Source organism: Lycorma delicatula, chromosome 1 (assembly GCF_047948215.1).
Source record: "Lycorma delicatula isolate Av1 chromosome 1, ASM4794821v1, whole genome shotgun sequence".
NCBI lineage: Eukaryota > Metazoa > Arthropoda > Insecta > Hemiptera > Fulgoridae > Lycorma > Lycorma delicatula.
Window position 1 is genome coordinate 178,279,318 of NC_134455.1, and position 20,291 is coordinate 178,299,608.

Below are 20,291 nucleotides of genomic sequence, written 5' to 3' on the forward strand. Positions count from 1 at the left end.
TACTAAAAATTCTTTTTTATGGAAAGAAAGGAGTATAAAAAGGTTACGTTACATTTAAAGACTATCTGCTGTTTGGTATATCAAGTGTCTATATATATATGTAAACTCGAATGTTGCTATAATGTTCTTTATAAGTACAAAATATTTCTGATTAATTAAAAAAAATATCCTTAAATTCATTAAATTACCATTCAATCCTCTTGAACCACTTCTTCCAATTTTTTATGTTACTTATTAATACAAATATCTTTTAACAAATTCTAGAAAATTACTATAATAAAGTGATGCAATTAAGCTATCAGATGCTACTGCAAATTAGAAAACTACTTATAGACATATGAAAATATAACGTGATAATCACTGTCAATCATCTGCTACAACAGCTATATTTGGGATACTCTTAACACAAACTTAAAAAAATCCAGTTGAATTAAAACAATATATAAAGTTCATTAGAGTTCAGAATTCTATTACAAGTAATCAACTGGACTTACCTTGATGATGTCATTCATGATGACAGAAGAACACTTATTATGTTCCTTGTGTTATATGTTTTGACTTGCTGCATTTCGCAATACTACAAGACAGACTGAAAAGTATAGCTATAAAATTTCTGACATGAATAACTTTTGGAATTTCAAATAACTAAGTTTGTAATTAATTACTGAGGGTTGCAAATTACATAAAAGTTTTCCAAGAACTCACTATGATAATATTCAATAGTGGGTTTTGTGATAACAGAAACGTTCAGGTAAAAATCTAAATTAATGTCCTGTCTAGGGCATAATAAACTGCCCTGTCTTTTTACAATGAACTAAAAATAAAAATGCCTGTGGACATCGATGTGATTTTTCAAAACTTAACAGATTCTAGATAATCTCTCATGAACAAGAACACAGGTTTTTGCTTTTCCGGAAAACACGATAAATGATACATCATGTTAATATGACTTATCTATAATATCATGTTACAAACGAGGTTTATAATACCTTGCTTGCAAAACATTCTGCATTTCATTTTCCATTGAGACAGCTGTCCCATCTGTTTCCAAAATGAGGAATCTTTCCAACAACATCAGAATAGCGGACATCAAAACTTTTGCTTATTTTGTGAGCTTTTATAAAATTAATATAATTGAACAATATAAGTGAATGCTTTAAAAGGGTTATGTAAGCAAATGTATGCAAGAACCAGAATCTTGTCAATGTATACCATGTTGAACACATAGATTAAAAAGTTCTTTTCTGGTTTCTAAGTCCTCTACTAATAGACTTTGAGGAAATTTTTGTAGTCCTAATGCAAAAAAAAACATCCTCTATAATTACTTTTTATCAGATCTGTACACTCTTGCTGCCAGTTTGTTCTTGACTCTTAAAGGGCAAAATCTGAATGGGTTGGCTTAAAATCTGTTTCCTCTCCGTCTCTCATCTAATTTATAAGCTGATATTGTTTATTAACCGATTATACTATTATTATATGTTTAATAATTAGCTATTTGTAATATGATTTGCAAATATTGTAATAGAACAAATTGTAGTTTTTACAATTTTAAGTTTTTTCTTTTAAAAACGTTTAACAAAAAAGTAGTTTCTATCAGTTTTAGAATTATCACAGACATTATTATTTACTCTAAACCTTAAAAAATTCCATTACTAAGACAATAATATATTTGCAAGCAGGATGAGTGTACTTTCACACTTTGAACACACTGGTGAGGTCTCGGGTATGTCTTTTCTATTAACTACAGCAGAAACTAGAAACTTCAGGAAAGATTTAATTCTAAATAGCACTTTGTACCACTAATTTTTTCTTCTGTATGATTTATTTATAATTTCTTGTATACTTTTTTCATGATTCATAATTTTATATTTTATTTCTCTTCAGATTTGTCTTCTTGGTAATTGTACAATTAATTAATATATCTGATTGAATGATTTAGTTAAAAAAAAAAAAAATATTTAGTTAACATTTGGATTTACTCTTGTTGGTTTGCATGTTCATACTGATATTTGGTTAAAATCTGGGAACTATTGGGCTGATCTGAATCTTTTTATCTTATCACTGTATTTACTGAAAACTTTGACGAATGTTTTATGTATGACCATGACTCACGGTTTAGCAGCCATGTAGATGGTTGCTAAATAAAACAAAAAGTATTGGATTTTATTTACTAGTAAGCAGGTTAACTGTTCTTAAGATATAACCCATTAAATAATGATAATGCAATTTTAAAATGAAAAATGAAATCAGTCTAAGAATATTTTTTAGGTTAAAGGTAAATAATTAGTGATGTGATCTTTAATAGAAACGTGCACTGCCCACATACTACATTATAATTAAAGTTATTCCTTTAAATTTCTAAAATTCATTTTATCTTTGTATTTAGTATAAAACTGACACAAAATTCCAGTTTAAATCTATGTTCATTATCAATTTGTTTAATGAACTCAGCTTAACCTGACATAAGAATTTACAAAATTGAAATCTTAGGTATGTATAAATGAAAACAATACATCACCCCTTCTTAATAGCATTTACTCACCCATGATGAAGACAAAAAAAAGAAGTTAACCCTACTTCTTTATGTATTTGTTAATTATAAGTTGACATACTCACAATGCACTTCAACAGATATTAAACAACTTTTCTCAGAAGTTTATTTTTCCCTTGAAAACACTTTCTACTGAAAAAGCTAGGTTGTATGATTTACTAAGCAAATGATTTCAATAAAAAATTTCAGGCAATGGAAATCAAGCAGGATTTTAAATAGAATCTCTCTTCTCTCCTCTTGCAGACATCTCACTAATCAAGTATTTACTAAGGGCAGAATAAAAAAAAATTCAAGAAAATTTTTGAATCAATCTGACAAAATATTATTTGGAATTTTGGGTATAGATTTTCTGTAATATTTCTTCCTGATAACGCCGATCAACAACGAATTAGTTAAATGAGAATGAATAACTGACTCTTGTAATATTTTTCATGACAATTTCAAATATGAGATCAGAATTCTTCTATTCGGCGTAGTTTTTTTATAACTACCATTCTTATTTTCAGGTAGTATCATGCTTGAACCCCATAAGCATAGCATTTTGTGAACATATTTTATTATATTATATATCAACTAAATAGCTTTAGTTTTTATTACAGTCCCTTAATTGTTGTCACATTGAATTGTTAGATATTAGCCATCCTGTTTATTATTTACACACTAATTAAAATGAACAAGAATGTGACTCATTATTTCTATTTTTATCTTACTATAACATATCATTCGCTCATTAGTTATTTCTGTCGTTATATATTTACTTATAAAGTCGTGCAGAATAGAGAAATATTTTTAATTCTCATTCAAGTGCGAGTTCTCGTGACTATAACATTCAGTTTTGTAGCTGGCTTTCATATTTGCAAGTATATGTTGTTCGGTAAAGTGAGTGAATGTTTATTAAATTAGTGTGTTTATAAAGTTTCTTTTTAAACAATATTAATTATTGTAAAGTATTAACAATGCCTTGCAGTTGCATTAATCATCCAAACAATTTCTGCTACATCTGTGGTGAAGTAACACTGAAGTTTTTCGCAAAAGAAATATAACTCCAATGATAAAAAAGTCATATGAACTGTATGTTGGATATAAATTAGGTGATCAGGACAAATTTTAGGCTCCTCATATTTGCTGTGCTACTTGTGTAACATTGTTGAGTGCTTGGCTAAATGGATCTTGTCACATGCCATTTGCAATTTCAATGGTTTGGAGAGAACCGAAGAATAACACCACAGACTGTTATTTTTGTGTAAAAAAGATATCTGGGGCAACAACTAAAACTAGACATACAGTTAAATACCCTGATATTCCCTCTCACATGCAGCCAGTGCCACATAGCCAAGAGCTTCCAACTTCAATATCATCAGAAACATGGAACTTAAATGAAGATGAAAATGTCGAATCTTGTGCTGACTTATCAGGCGATAAAGAAAGAGATCCAAACATTTTAGAAAATAGATATACTGAACCCCAATTAATTAATCAGTCAGAATTAAATAATCTGGTTCGTGATATAAATTTATCCAATGATCAAGGAGAAATTCTGGCATCAAGAATAAATATTTTACAATCAAACATTAAAACAAGTGCTTTCTGTGACAGAGAGTCAGATTTGAACATTTTTTCTCTCAGTACAAAAAATATACTGTAATGATGTGAACTCTCTTTACTGCAAGTTTTGGGACATATGCACCATCTGATGAATGGCAACTTTTTATTGACTCTTCAAAGCTGTTCGAAAGCTGTTCTACTTCACATTGGAAATAAATACCCATCAACACCATTAGCATTTGCTGTTCACAAGAAGGAAGTTTTATGAAAACATGAAACTTGTATTGAGCAGGATTCAGTATGAGAAATATTTGTGAAAATCTGAAAGTAATAGCGCTTTTACTGCAGCTTGGATACTAAGTTCTGTTGCTTTTTGTGCGAGTGAGACAGTAGGGATAGGAAAAACAATTACATAAAAGAGTAATGGCCCAAGAGAGAGATACTGACTGTAGGAGAGAAGAATGTTGTTAGTCAGGCATTAGTAATACCAGAAAGAGTTTATCTTACGCCACTAGAAATTAAACTAGGTTTATTCAAAAACTTTGTTAAAGCAATGGATCATAATGGTGCAGGGTTTTGTTTCAAAAAAAAAAAAAATGTCCTAATATAAGTGATACTAAAATAAAGGAAAGTACTGGTTGGACAACAAATAAGAAAACTAATGATTGATCTGGCGTTTGAAGAATGTTAGAATGACTTGGAGGTTGCTGTATGGAAATCATTTCAAAATATGGTAAACAACTTTCTTGGAAACCAAAGACCAATAACTACAGAGGAACTTGTGAATGCTCAAAACTACAAAGAACTTGGGTGTAACATGTCACTCTAAATCCATTTCTTATATTCACATCTGGATTTTTTCAGTAACAACCTTAGTGTTATCAGTGATGAACATGGAGAACGCTTTCACCAGAAGAGATCTATAATGGAAAACACAATACCAGGGAAAATGGAACCCAAAAATGTTAACTGCTTACTGTTGGAATCTAAAGAGAGATCTACCTACAGCAGAAAATCCAAAAGAAATAGATTTTAGGTGAGTACAAAATGTAATGTATCATCATATTATGTTCACCATATATTTTTTGTTTCAAACAAAATTTCAATTATTAAAAAACTTAGCCGATAAAAAAATCCATTAACATATATGAATATGAAATCGCATAAAAAATGCGATAAGAATCAGCCATTCACTCTCATTTAAGAAACAAAAAATTAAATTTCAATTATAATAATCATCCGATATCTGTAAAGATTAAAACTTAAATATTGGTAATCTGAATCTAATTTGCAAACTAGACTAAAAACAGAAATATTTTTAGACGTACTAGTTTACACCTATTAAAGTAAATAGAATAGAAAATAAATTACTTAATATTTTTTTGGCATAAATAGATAGTGCTATCCTTCAGTATAGGAGTTTGATAGTTCTGAGACTCGGCTGAATCATCAATTACATTAATGAACCTTCAATAGTCCTCAGTCACCATTTTATTATAGAGTTCTAATTAACAACACACTCTGATCTGATGATCCATAGATGATATAAAAAGCTGCAGGAATAGTCTTTGTTCACACAAGAGACACAGCTTCTAAGTGGTCCACAATCAAAATAACAGCATGACACATCTGCAGACTTGTTGAATATCATGAGAATCAACCAATCAAGAGCTCTATATAAATTTTTGTTGAATATATTTTAATTAAGATTACCCTCATTTATTTTATTTTGAAAAGTAGGATCATTAACAATTGCATTCACTTATTTTATGTATAGAGATAAAATTGGCTATTGTAATTTCACAGGAGCTTCATTTTTAAGTAAACAATTCAGTCAATATAAAGTGACATCATCTTTTATCGACTTGCATCACAAATTGACCTAATTTTTACAATTACATTAACAAAGTGGAAAGCATTTTGTCATATAGTTCCTAATTAACTTCTTACTTCACATTAATTTAAAAGCTTTAGTCGAATCACAACATAATTTTAAACAACTTCTATCTATAATATGTTTTTTTGGAAAACTTAATCTGTGGCTCTACTCCGCCATTGGTAGTATCATTTTGGTTTAATGCCATTTTCATGCTTAATTTTCCAATAAAAATTTCAAGGCCTAGCAATAAAAAAAAACTTAAAATTTCAATTACTAATATTATTTCTCTTTTTGTTGTTTAACTGGAAAATAATAAAGATGAACTAATTCTGTTCTCTTCTGTAACACTACACTCAAATTTATTCAATATCATTAACAATCATTAAACTTTTTTCTTTTTTTTTTAATTTAATCAATCATCCATACCAGATGTCATTATTCTGTATAACATTTCTATACATTTCCTCAATATAGCTTCCTATAATTATACAGTGAAGTCACCCTCTATCAGAAAGGGGAATTAGAAAAAAAAAGTAATGGAAAAATTTTCACAACCTTAAGTGAACCATTTTTTTAACAAGTATTCAACCTTCTGGTAATTCTTAATCAACCATACTAATGAAGGAATATTAAACAATTCAATAAAATTTATATAAAAATAAAGTATCCACTTACTAACAATTGTGAGTATTGACTATCAAAGCGCTTTTGGATTATTCCTCCAACATCAGGGATTACTGATTATGAATTTTATAGTTGTGCATATAAATTTTTATAAATGGGATTTAAAATGAAAATAAAATTTAAAATTATTATGTTCATAACCGTTGAATGTCAACTGTTGGTTAATATATATATATAAAATAATAAAAATTTACATGCACAACTATAAAATCCATAATTAATCAGTAATCCCTGATGACGGAGGAATAATCTGAAAGCGCTTGAATAGTCAATACTCACAATTGTTGGTAAGTGGATACTTTATTTTTATATAAATTAAATAATACCAATGGTGCCAGATGCTAAGAAAACTGAATTCAATATAAAACGCAAACAAAAAACCTTGTTTTTTCATAGCTAAATAGCAAATTGAATTACTTTAAGCATACTATAATTTGAATAATATAATACTATATTTGTGTGGCAAATGAAAGAATGAACTTGAACATAAAGACTGCAATATTTTTTATCTCTAAGAACAATAAACAAATATAGCAAAATTACCAAATCATATCCTTCTACATTAAATTATTCAATTATTTTGATACTGTATCGGGATATGGAAACAGCAATTTTTAAAAGGTCACCAATGCCAAAAATATTAGACAAAACAACCTGCAACTTCAAGGTGAAGATAGGGAGGGGGGTTCATATTTTAACATCTGGAGATTGCATATTCTACAAAAAAAAAAAAAAACTTTTTAGTTCTAGAGGCTGAAGACAGCATTAACAAAACTCACAGAAATTGTATTTCCTGCATTTTCCTCAACAATGTAAATGTTAGTAATGTACAAAGGAATGCATTCTGGTTTCACTTATACATTTTTTTTTTTTTACAGTAGTATATTGAGAAATTATTGTGATCTCAGTTCAGTGAATTCCATTATCTGACCGATTGACTGCAACTGCTTAAATGGACTCCAACAAGCAACAAAAACTATTAGTCTGAATAACTATAGTTAATCTTCCTCCATCTACATATCAAACTGACCTGGTTCATACGCATCTGTTTTTAATCTTCAATCATTTATTAGTCCTTTTAATACATTTTTTTATTATTTACAGTCATTCAACAAAATTTATTTTATATATAAGATCATTTTATAGGACTTTTAACCATTTTTTCTTTCACTTTTATAGTGCAAGAGATTGAAGCATAAAAATTTATTTTAATAAATTTCATTCTGATTAAACATGTATATTTAGTTTGATAATATTCCCTTTTCTTTTCATTAATTGCTTATAATTATTATATCAGGATAATAAAAAACTGTGGTAATCCATTTATGAAAACCTAAATACAAAAAATAAATTCTTACAATTTAATAATTAGAAAAATGAGGTAGACAAAATTTTAGCAGCATTTAGAGATAAAAAGCAAAAGAACTTTAAAAAGTACAATGATTTATAACAAACATTTTTTAACCTTTAAGCCAAATTAAAAAAACTGCCAATTTATTCTATATTCTATTCAAGCTATAAAACAAAAACGCAGTAAAACCCAAAAAGAACATCAAATAATTTAATAAATTTGGTAAAAAAAATTCAGCTACTCACAAAAACTGTACTGCAATAACAATTTCACAAAAAAATAGCTATTACCAAAAGGTTCATAGTGTTTTACACTCAAACAAAACACAACACAAAGAATCAACAGAACTAAAGAAATGATTAAAATTCCATTCTTAATTGACAATTCTAAACAAAGGGAAGAGAATTTATACTACAAGAAGTGTTTAAACCTCTAAGATTAAATCTAAACTAACTGATCATATATTTGTAGCCTCTAATTTTACAATTAAAATCTAGACCATCACTACAACTTGAACAATGACCCAGTGGTAGACTAAACCTATGATTTATTCAATAAGGTAGTCAAGGAGGCATTATAATTGCATTAGGACGTATCTAAATCTAAATGTAGAGGTAAAAGAAAAGTTTAATATCACACTTCTAATTTTGACTCTGACTGCTGATAAAACCATAAATGTTACATTAAATTGTAAATCATGCATACTGTCAGAGTGTATGTTAATTTCAACTGGTTTTTGTTTAAAACAGAATCAATCTGAATTATTAGTTCAATCTTTTTCAAAACATTTTTGGTAAAAACTTATTCCAACAAATCATCAATCAAGCAGGCAGTAAAGCTTAAACTAAGTGTTTGTTCAAATCTATCAGAATCATTTTATTTCTGATAGTGACTTTTTTTTATAGTGAGCATTACAGATTACACTATTGAAGTTTTTTTTTTACATAAATTTAATTTAATTTTCATGTTATTCTTCATGAACTGGAAAAATGAATTCAATTTATGTCCATTATTTTAATTTACGTCAATTTTTCTGTTATGATAACAATTTATAAAACTGAAATCTTGATGCAATCTAGATGAATTTAATCATATTTTAGATGAATTCTTTACAAGTGGGACGATCCCTCCAATGAAAACAAAAGATTCTGTATTTTGAACATGGTCCACTTAGATGAAAATCTCTTTTGATTTAACATACTTCGGATGCATTAAAAAATACTTCAATACATAAAAATAACATTGAAACAACTTTCCTAGGAAATTTTAAATTTCTCCTTTTGGGAAAACTATTTCTTATGATTTACTCATTCCAGACATACTTTAGTAGAATATTTCAAGAAATTTAGTAAATTCTTTTGGTTATTTTCATATGAAACTATTTGGAGTTTTAAATGAGAGTTTTGTAACAGGTAACAGAAATGTATTTGTGAATAAAGGAATACAAAATAAATCGGCTTGTTACTTAAATAATACAGCACTATCAATCTTTGAAAAGAATTTAATTTTTTTTCATCAATAAAAAGAGAGCATCCATTTACCAAACATCCATTTCACATAATTCCATTAATATAAAAAGATTCAATAACCCTTTCCTAACTAACTTTTTTTTTACAGAAAAAAACTTCTGTTTTTATAAAAATGCTTCTATAATTAAAATAAGGATGTAAGATGTTCAGAAACACAGATTAAAAATCTTTTATTAACTCTTAGTACCTTCCAGATTTAACTAACTTGCAGATTAATTTTCAAAAGTGCACTCTTATCAATTTCTGCAGTTTCAACACAAAGTTTTAGGTAGCTTTTCTAAAACCAAATTCCAATCTCACTTTTCAGGTATAAATGACCATTCTGACTGATTTCATACACCATTATAACCATTAAAAAATTTCCATTTAACCAAAATTGTTTTTTTTTTTTTGAAAATTGGAGAAGCATATACATATATATATATATATAGAAATGACATTTTGCTAAAATGTGATGAGCTTGAGATCCTCTAACAGTTACTTTGACTAATAGCATATGGTAATGAATAACAAATGACAGTGTATATGCCGCATTCTATTTAATACATTCACCACATTAGAATATACCATTATAGACTGTACAAAACATTCCAGAACTAAAAACAAAAAGAAAAAAAATTGTTTTTAAGCTTCTACATATTCTTCTTTCAACATGATACTACAATGTTTAAAATGGTTTTAAAGGTCATCATCAAAAGCACTGAAGTCTTCATTTGAAATCACCTTTAGGGTATTTCTAACAATTCTATGGCATTGACTTGTACTGTTCTCCCTTCATGGGCATCCAACTTGACTTTAAGAAATAGAAAATAGTCTGCAGGGGATATCATCTACATTTGATGAGTATGGAGGGAGGTCCAGCGCTGTAATACATCATTTCAAATCTGTGGAGTGAGGTGGCCATGCAATTGGACCTTCACAACCAATTCACTGACCTGGCAATAAAGTGTCAAGAAAATCTCTAACTTCTACGCAGTAGTGAGCTAGAGCCCTATCTTGCTGATAGTAAACATCCATCTTGGTCATCATAGTCTGAGGAATTAGAAAATTTTGAAGCAAGTCCAGGCAAACGATACCATTTATGGTTTCCTCCCGGACGAAGAACAAGCCGTTGTGTCTGGAACAACTACCTGTCTCAATGAATGTTTGGTACCAAGAGTAAATTGTATGCCTACTAGGAGGCTCCCTACTGTACTCTATGAAAATTACATTGAACAGCTGTTTCTGACTGCAAATTGTGAAACCAAAACATTCTGCAAGCACGTCTCACATCAATAAATATATCTACTTTTAACAACACTGATGACAGTGTTTGTGGTCGAATTCGGTAGTAATGTACTAAGCGAGTGAAAACTTGATGCGTTTTGCTATGAAATGAGAACTCAATCAAATCTGTAAATTATCTAAATAAATTTTTATATGCCTTTAAAGTTGTGAAGCCTTTTTTGAATCACTTTGTAGTGAAGCAAGAACAAACCAATCCTTGATTTTATGAAAGTGCGGTTGTACACAAATAATTTGATCAATCAGCTAATTTCAGAATATCTTGGTAGAGAACAGCAGCAATTTACACATGGTAGACAGCATTCAGTAATATATACAGGGATTCTCAGTTTTTATTGTTACATCTGGTTTCAACATGAACTGTTCTCAAACTGAATGAGCTTTGGTTATGTTGTTCAAAAGGCTTCTCTCAGTAAGGTACAGCCTTGCCCACAAGATTACGCTAATAGTTCTATTTTTATAGCTTTATTCCAGGAATATTTTGTACAGACTTTTTACATACAAACTAAAAATTAAACAGGACTATGTTTCAACAATATATTTCTTATTATACACTTCAGTTTCATATTAACTATTTTTATTTATTGAAGTAAGTTTCTTGCATGTATTTTCTATAAAAAAAATTAAATTTCAATGAAAATTCAAAATCCCTAACCAAATATGTGGAAATAGTATTTTGAATACCTTAATGGTATATTAATGGGAACAAGCTACTTACTGTTGTCATGGTGAATTATATGAATATGTCTGCTATAAAACACAATCATTGCATAACAATATACAAGTTTTATCACTCATTAATTTTTCCTAATAGATCAAATAAAAAAGTACCCTTAATTTCCAATCACTATGTTTCACTTTAAACTAACCTGCACTTCTTATTTGATATATTTTAATGAATTTATTTTTTTGAAGGCAGGGAAGTATGCATAATTTCACTATTCATGAAACATGATCACCCAGTAGACAAAAAGATAGCATTTTATTGTTTGCCAATTCCCATTTGCACAACTGAGACAAATACATATATTGATACCTAATTATATGAAAATTGCCGTACTTACTTTACATTTAAAGAGATACAAACTAGTAAAGAACATTATGTCAGTACTTATTCATTATCCAACACCTGACACAGGCAAGCAAATATTACACAAGCATAATTAAGTGCAATGAATAGATTTAAAAAGCTGAAAAATTACTACTGACAGTTATGCACATCTCTATCTGTAACATTTCTTCTATTTTTTAATATTAACAACTTCATTTAAAAGGATTACATATTGGATAACTTATCTTCTTTCAACTATCTCTTTTTAAATGGTTTTGGCAATATAACACAATCAAGTAAGTAACATGCATAATAAATTTATTCTAATTTTCTACTTGTATTAAAACTTGGGTTAATCAATAAGGTGGGTAAAATGTCAATTTTAATGTATGCTTTATCAACTATTTTTTATAATAAAAAATATTTATTAATGACTTACCAATAGCATAATCTATGAAAATCGATATAATTTCATATATTTACTAAAAAAAAAAAGCCAGAGAATAATTAGTATTTTACTGTGCAAAAGGTTGGTAGTTTTAAAATACAAGATAACTTTGTCTAATTGTATTAATATAAAAATAAAAATATTTTAAATACAAAGCATGCTGTAAACACTTTAAAATGTATAAAAAAATTATACTAAAGATTAGAAAATTCTCACATTATATACAGATTTTTACAAAGTAAGACAGAAGCATATGTAATACATTTTACAAAAAAAAATCTCAATACTATATTATGTTAAGCTGTTACATAACACTAACAAGTTAATCAGAACACCAGTGATAAACATGCTCTACGAGAAAAAAATTATACATGCACACACAGATACACGTACACATAATTTGAAGCCAAATGACATTATATAAATTGAAAAGTTTGCTATAACAAGATTTGATCACACTGAAATTAAAAATTAATTGAGTACAATACTTAGAAGAATTTTATCTCTTTACTAATGATTTTTTTTAAGGACGCAGCCCTTACAACGAGGATGTGTGGATATATTTTACGTTACCCTATTTTTGTCATATGAAAACACAATACACAATTGGGTAAACAAACATACATTACAGATTAACTTCTAGCAGCTATTGAAATCACCGTCATGCATTACTGTCATTTCTATAAAATCCTTTGTTTGCATAACTTTCCAAGGGCGAAAAAGTGCTAGTTGTTTACTTACTTCAAGTACAAATTTTCAAACAAATGAAAAGTGTGAGTTTTGGTTAAAATTTCCCTAGTTTGCAGCCAAAAATACCAATTTGATAAATAAATTTCTAAATATTGGGTGTGTAGAATCAAGCAAAATGTAACTGGCTGACAATAATTTTAAGAAATAACAAAATTTTAATAACAATCCTTAAGATATATAAAAATTGGTGGTCAGTCTGTAAGCTTCTGCCATTATGCAATGAATACTTTATTTGTATATATAACTTAAAGATGAAGTTTATCATGAATTAAACAGTTTACAGGACTATTGAAATAAGACAAATACAAATGTTGATTTCAGCAAAACGGTGCTACCTATCATATTGCTAATATAAAAATAAACAGTTCCAAAAATTTTTCAACCACAACTTGATTTCAAAATCTTTCATTTAAAATTATCAGAGAAGTCTAATTTTTCAGAGCAATCCTAATACAGTGAGCTGACTGAAAAATAACACTGAAACTGAATTCAAACACTAGTGAACAAAAATTAAGTTATTTCAAAGTTTTAAATAAGAATCTTTATCTACAAAAGAAAAGAATCATTTTTAAAATCTATTGTGAAATTTAATGGGAGGTGTCTGACTATTTTGTAATCTTAAACTTAATGATGTACAGAAAAGTTCAAATATATACTATCAAAATTTGGTTGTGTCATTCCTGAAACACCTGCATTATATCATACTGTTGTGATTAGAATATTAAAGATTGTAGTAAAAATACTTAATCATAAACATAAGAAGTAGCAGGAAATGACTGTAACTCCAGATTAAAATGATTATATATTAAATAAACACAGAAAAACAAGTACCATGTTGACCCAACTGTAAGTCAACTCTTAAGTCAAATTCTGTCACAAAAAAGATTAATTATTGGAGCAAGAGCAATTTGAAAGATAATTACTTTAATGATTTGTGTAACAGAATAACAAAAATTTAGTGCAAGTTATTTAGTATAATTTTTACAATGACTTTCTTAAACTATAATTCTAACTACAATAAATTCCAGCACCAAATATATTAATGACTAAATGAAGCGAGGTTCTATTTTAATTCAGTTTTTTACTTATCAATTTAAGTATTAGTGACAAAGTTACAACCCAACAAGTTTTTCTTTTTTTTTTTAAATTGGTGAAACCATTCTCCCACTAATATACAACATGGTGTTATAATACTATTAACATGTTGTAAAATAGTATTATACGAAACCTTACATTGGATTCTAATTGAAGAAATTTTTAATATCTTAATGGAAATGCTTTTATTTGTTCAAATAGAGGTAGTAAAATAATCACCAAAACAGATGAAATATTCTATTACAGTGGACATAAGTACAACTAATTGTGCATCATAACAAAAATGAAAACTGACCGTGTAAAAAAAAAATCCGTCAATAAAACAAACTTGTTAGACCATACTTGCTATAACAAATTTTCACACTATTTTGAAGCAAAAATTAATAATAAAAAGTAAAATGTTATAACAAAATGAACTAAATAAATAAATAAAGTTATAATTTCACTTAGTACATTGATACAATAACATTAAAATATCCAGATTACATAATTTTGCGTTTTAACCTCTTATGATTTCATATTCAGTAATAAAAAAAGATTATAACTCACATGAGGGTTATTCAATAAGAAAAGAGAATTGTAAGTACCATAATTTCAAAAACATAAATTGGCCTCTGTCATAAATTAATAAACCATTAACTGACTACCATTTTTTTAACATGGGAAATATGATCGTTCATTTATCAATATAGAAGAATACTTTTGAATAACGATTTTCAAAGATGTTTTTATTTCAGGTGTAAGACAGTCTAAAATTTACTCCAGGATGTATAAGTGATACAGTGATAAGTTGTAAGAATAGTAAACATTTTTATAAGCAAGTTGAACATATCAAAAGTAACTGAATAAATGTTACCAATAACACAATAGACAATCTATTAAAGTTTCAATCTCGATTTTCATAGCTAACTTATTCAGGGAGACAGGTAAATTGCTGAAAATTATATGAAAGCATAGATACAGTTTACTTAAAAACTTTTAACAAACACGGATACAGTTCACTCAATTACTTGTAACAACCATCATAAAATCTGTGCCAACACAAGTTCCAAGACAGCTTATTGACAATCAAAAGAAAATTCCATGTGCATCAAATGCATATAGGGAATTTAACTGAAGGTTTTTTTTTTAAGGAACAGTAACCTGCAACAAGTTAAGACATGAATCCAGAATTAAAACAGAAAAGCACAACAAACATTCCTAAAGGTATAATTTTTGTGATTTTTTACTAGGTTACCGAGATATGCTTCAGTATAAAATCTAGTCTATATTTCAAGAGATGTGGTTTACAGAGCAAAGCAGTACTTTTTTCTTTTACTTATAAACTTCACATGCTGATTAATAAAATGTTCTCCAGAGCTTAAAAGGAGATAAAAAGTGGGACCTTTCAATCAACAACATCAAACAGTTGAATATAAATAAATGTTCTATTTTCAAAAGCTGAGCCCTCCTCACTGAACTGATATGGTGTAATCCCAAAATAACTTTAAAAATTTCTTTATGTGTAACTTAATAAAAATAAATTTAACTTTTGATCAATATTTAACTGAAAGAGTACAATACTTATAATTAGCAAATGCACAAAGTCAAACACAAAGAATGATGTCATTCAGCGCATTAATCTGATATAAATAATAGAAATATTCTTCCTTTAGTCATCAATAAAACCAAAAATGCAGCAAAACAAAAATAAAACAAATTTAGCTGTTTTATTAAATCTATTCTACTGGGTACTTGGAAAGAATATACTGAAGCACTCTGGCGATAAACAGCAAAAAGAAAAATGAATTCAGAATGAAATTGGCCATCATTGTTATTGACCCACCAGTCAATAAAAATAATCCTTGCTCAAATTTAGGCACAGAAAAGGAATAAAAATGAAAACCAAAATCAATACAGAGTGAAGTAACAGTGACCACAGCTGCTGGTTCATCGGAAGTGACATTAGTCTCAAAGAATGCTTTCTTCCAATTCGTCAGTCAGTTATTTTAGGGAAGCGAAGCAGCAGGAAAAGGCATTTAGAAGCAAGAAATGTTACTATAAAAATGATAATTGTGTACCATGTTAAGTGCATTCTGGAATCTTGTATCGGAGCTAAGGAAATCGTTACATTCAACCAATAACATCAAGACAATAAGGGTACAATTCTAAGAAGAAATGATTTTTAAATCAAAGACAAGAAGTGATAATAAATAAACTTGCATTTATCTAAAAAATTCTAAACAGAAGGAAGATTTCAAAATCCTCACTGCTCAGTGGGGTATCAGTATGCTATTAATATTTTGGATTTCTGATTGCAGCAAGCAAACTTTATCCATATCCTATATATCACTGATTTCCATGTTGATTTCTGCTTACTCGTAGTGATAAATATAAATTGAACTGAGATCACTTCTACTTGCTCTTTATCAATAAGTAAAAACTCAAAATTAGGTAAAAATATATTGAAAGATTATAAAAATCACTCTGAAGCGAATGAGAATATGTTAATTCAGTGAGCTATTTGATCTTTTTGAGAGTTATGTCTTCTTCTTAAATACTGACAGTAATTCTTTTATGATAACATCACAGCATTAATGTTAGCATTCACTGCACTGTGCCTAAATTGATTTGCCATTCCGTTAATGAGAAAACATTATTTCCACATGACAGATTGTAGAAATCATCCTTGTAATATCAACTTTATCAACCATCTCTTGGAATGGGAATATTGTGTGGCGAGCCACAATCACCAGACTAGTCCACATGTTCTTCCTTTAACAATTAGAAACATGAATCTTCTAAGCAATGCTATTGTGCATACTAAAGGAACCGAATCCAACTGCAACCAATATTTTACTCCTTTAAACTACTACAATATAATAGAGGAAAAATGATTATTGTAAAGACTTCATCACAAATTTCAACAATCAAGAAATATCATCTTCAGAACCAATATAATATTTTTCTATAAACATATTTCCATACATTTAATTTTAAAGATAAAATATCCATTTTGATCACAATAAAAAATTACACCAGTTATTATGGTTTTCCAACTCTTTCAGATTTGTTTCTCATATACAATTATCTCAACAAACGATGACAAGATTATTAAATAATGGAGACGATTTATTCAATAAAAAAATACAAATTTTAAAAATGAGAAAAACAGAAGTGACTTACCAGAATTCTAGCAGCTTCATTAACAGTCAAGTCAGGTTAACAAATTAAAATTTCCCTATCTCAATTTCACAATAAAAATCTACAAACTACTACCATCACCTAAGTTGAACACTATTAAACTAGTACCTATTTCTCTGCTCAAAATGAGCTACTCTCGATATAAATGATATCAAACTTCATCATCATGACTAAAGTATAATCTATTTTCACATTTTAATTGTTAATTAGGTGAAATCATTAAAATAAGAAAACTTATAAAAATTTCATGCAATTCTTTTAATTTAGTAATAAGAATAGAATACAAAACCTATTCGAACTCCTAGATACTAATTTCTTGAGAGTAGAAAAACTAATTTACACCACTCGTGCAGTATTACACAGAGAAACGTTCAATTAACGTACTATCATACAAAAGAATTCACTAATGTAATTAATTTAACAACTAAATTGCAGAATGTGTGTGTACCGGATATCCAACTGCCACGCCACCAGATGGGAAATACTCCTTGTTGACACAGTTACGTAAGCAATCAGGGATTCGGCCAACGATGGCACGGCGGATCTCAGATGCAGCCATTTCTCTTAATTCAGTGCAAGATGCATCCGAGTAAAAAGCAGCATGAGGTGTGCATAATAAATTTGGAGCATCCTTCAGTGGACCTGTAAATCAAAATAAACATTTTCAGCAATAAAATAAATCATATATAAGTTAAAAACATCTTATTCCTATTGATAACCATTTTCATATTTTTATACATCATTTGAAGTCAGCCAACAATTGAATATTATTTTGAGGGCAAGAAAGTAATATCTGATGTAAAAAAATCAGTTTTTAATCTCAGTTGTCAGTTTTATTTTTCAAAATAACCTTTTACTTAAATAATCATCAGATAAGCTATGCAAACATTTGGGTTTAAATATGTAAAAATTTTATGAAATATAATAAATTAAAAAAACCTAATTTTAAACATTGCATTACATCCACTATTATAAATGTTACTGCAATGTTTTTTAAACATAAGTGATACTCTCTCATGAAAGGTTTATTAGAAATTATAAGTGATTAACAAAGAACAAGTTTTATATAAGTAAAATAAAAGTGTAAAAGCTTCTGGCCCCTGTTCTTCAGGCGCCATTTTGTAAGCTTGCTTGTATACTACACAAATTAAAATTTTTTTATTAAAATAAAAATTTAATTTTTAAAGAATAAGAAAAATAAAATGAACTTACTAATGTTGGGATTTGCGAAAAATGTACTAAGACTATGCTGTTTAAGTTTACATCCTAAGATTGCTCTCTAAAGTTTTACAAAAAACCAGTTACAGTAACTTAAGAAAAAATTTTTACTAACAGCAATGAATAATTATACATTATTTATTTGTTATGAAACAAACTATTTATGTATGTAAAATAAAAAAAATAACAAATAATAAACACATTTGACTTAGAACACCCATTATTAGTCTACTTGAAATTTGTAGAACCCTTATTATTTATCTACTTGAACTTATCAGAATTTGACAAATCATCTTGTTAATACTAATATTAATATGGAATTGGCCAATCCGAAGTTAATTCAAGTTATAATTTAGAATTTAATTTATCATTATAACAAGTAACATTTTTTACAGTTCTTTATAAAATAGTCTATGGATTAGTAATTTTGTAATGGATCCATAAAGTATTTTTATGTAGAGGTCTTTAATAACAGTTACTCATACCTGTATACAGAATAAAATATAAATTGCAAACCTGCTGAAAAGTTTTTTGAACAGTCACTACACTCAAAACTAACACCAATGAATCCCAACACAAATGCGTCTATTTGATGGTCCCCCAGTCTTACCCCACCATTTCTGAGAATTAATCTGAGATTAAGGTGGTGGAGGGTTGAAAAGGAGTTAAAAATGGTATTATTGCGATTACCAGCGAACGTTGACATAAAAAAAAGCATCCAATACAAAAGTTGTAGATCATGAAAAAATCTACAACTTTTGCAGAGGTCGCTTTTTAACATAAACTTATAAATTTCCAAGATAGATGCGTTATTTTCTATTTTTTCATTTCCATAAAAATAATTTAATTTTGACAAAACTTGGTGAAAGTATATCTTTCTGGGTCTTAAATTATCATAAATTTTTTAGATAAAAAAGTCAAGAGGTTTTTAAGATATTCATTATTTCTGGTCTGAAACACTAAAAAAAAAAAATTCTACTTAAAAAAATCATTGTAGAGTTCTGCTGGTGCTTATTTTTTTATATTTTGACATATACTTTTTCAAAAAATAAAAAAAAATCTATAATCACAATTCAAAAACATGTTTAAAAATGTAAAAGGACTTACAATAATGAATTTTTCAGTAATTGTTGATAATTTGTTTAAATTTAAAAAAAAATTCAAAAACTGATTATATACCAATCAATTGTACGGAAAAAATACAAAAGCAACTGTGTTACATTATTTGACCTGAAACTTTATTTTTGTGCAGTATTGCTGTAAACATTCAATTAAACAATATATTTTTTATTTTATTTGTAGTAGAATCAATTAGTGCACTTATTTTTTTTTTTTTAATTTTGATGAATTCATAGATGTATAAGTGATTTTTTTAATTAAGTTATTTAAAATTCTAATTTTTGCCTTCAAAATTTTCAGAATGGTTATTTACAATTAAATAATACTAAGCCAATCTTGGTCTTTTTGGCAACGTTTTTACTTGATTTTCATCGTCTGATCCTTCATTAGATTGGGTTTCTTCCTGATCTTAAAATGTTTCTTCGATATCACTAAATTCCTCGGGTAATTGATTTTCTGAGTTCAAACAAAAACTTCCCTATCCCAGTTACTTTTTAATCTTTACATGAAACTAGGAGTTAATGATGTTAAAGAACAATTTAGATTCGGAGTAACAGTACAAGATGAAAAGATAAAGATGCTACGATTTGCTGATTATATAGTA

General features: G+C 28.1%; 1 protein-coding gene across 10 annotated transcripts in view; it reads right to left on the reverse strand.

The window, feature by feature from the left end:
• Positions 1-20,291, reverse strand: part of CtBP (C-terminal binding protein) — a 284,561-nt gene that overhangs the window by 43,397 nt on the left and 220,873 nt on the right. For all 10 annotated transcript variants that reach the window (XM_075367884.1, XM_075367866.1, XM_075367872.1 and 7 more), the window contains one exon: positions 17,799-17,992. In XM_075367884.1, the coding sequence (XP_075223999.1) occupies positions 17,799-17,992 (194 nt within the window). The remainder of the gene's footprint in view (positions 1-17,798; positions 17,993-20,291) is intronic.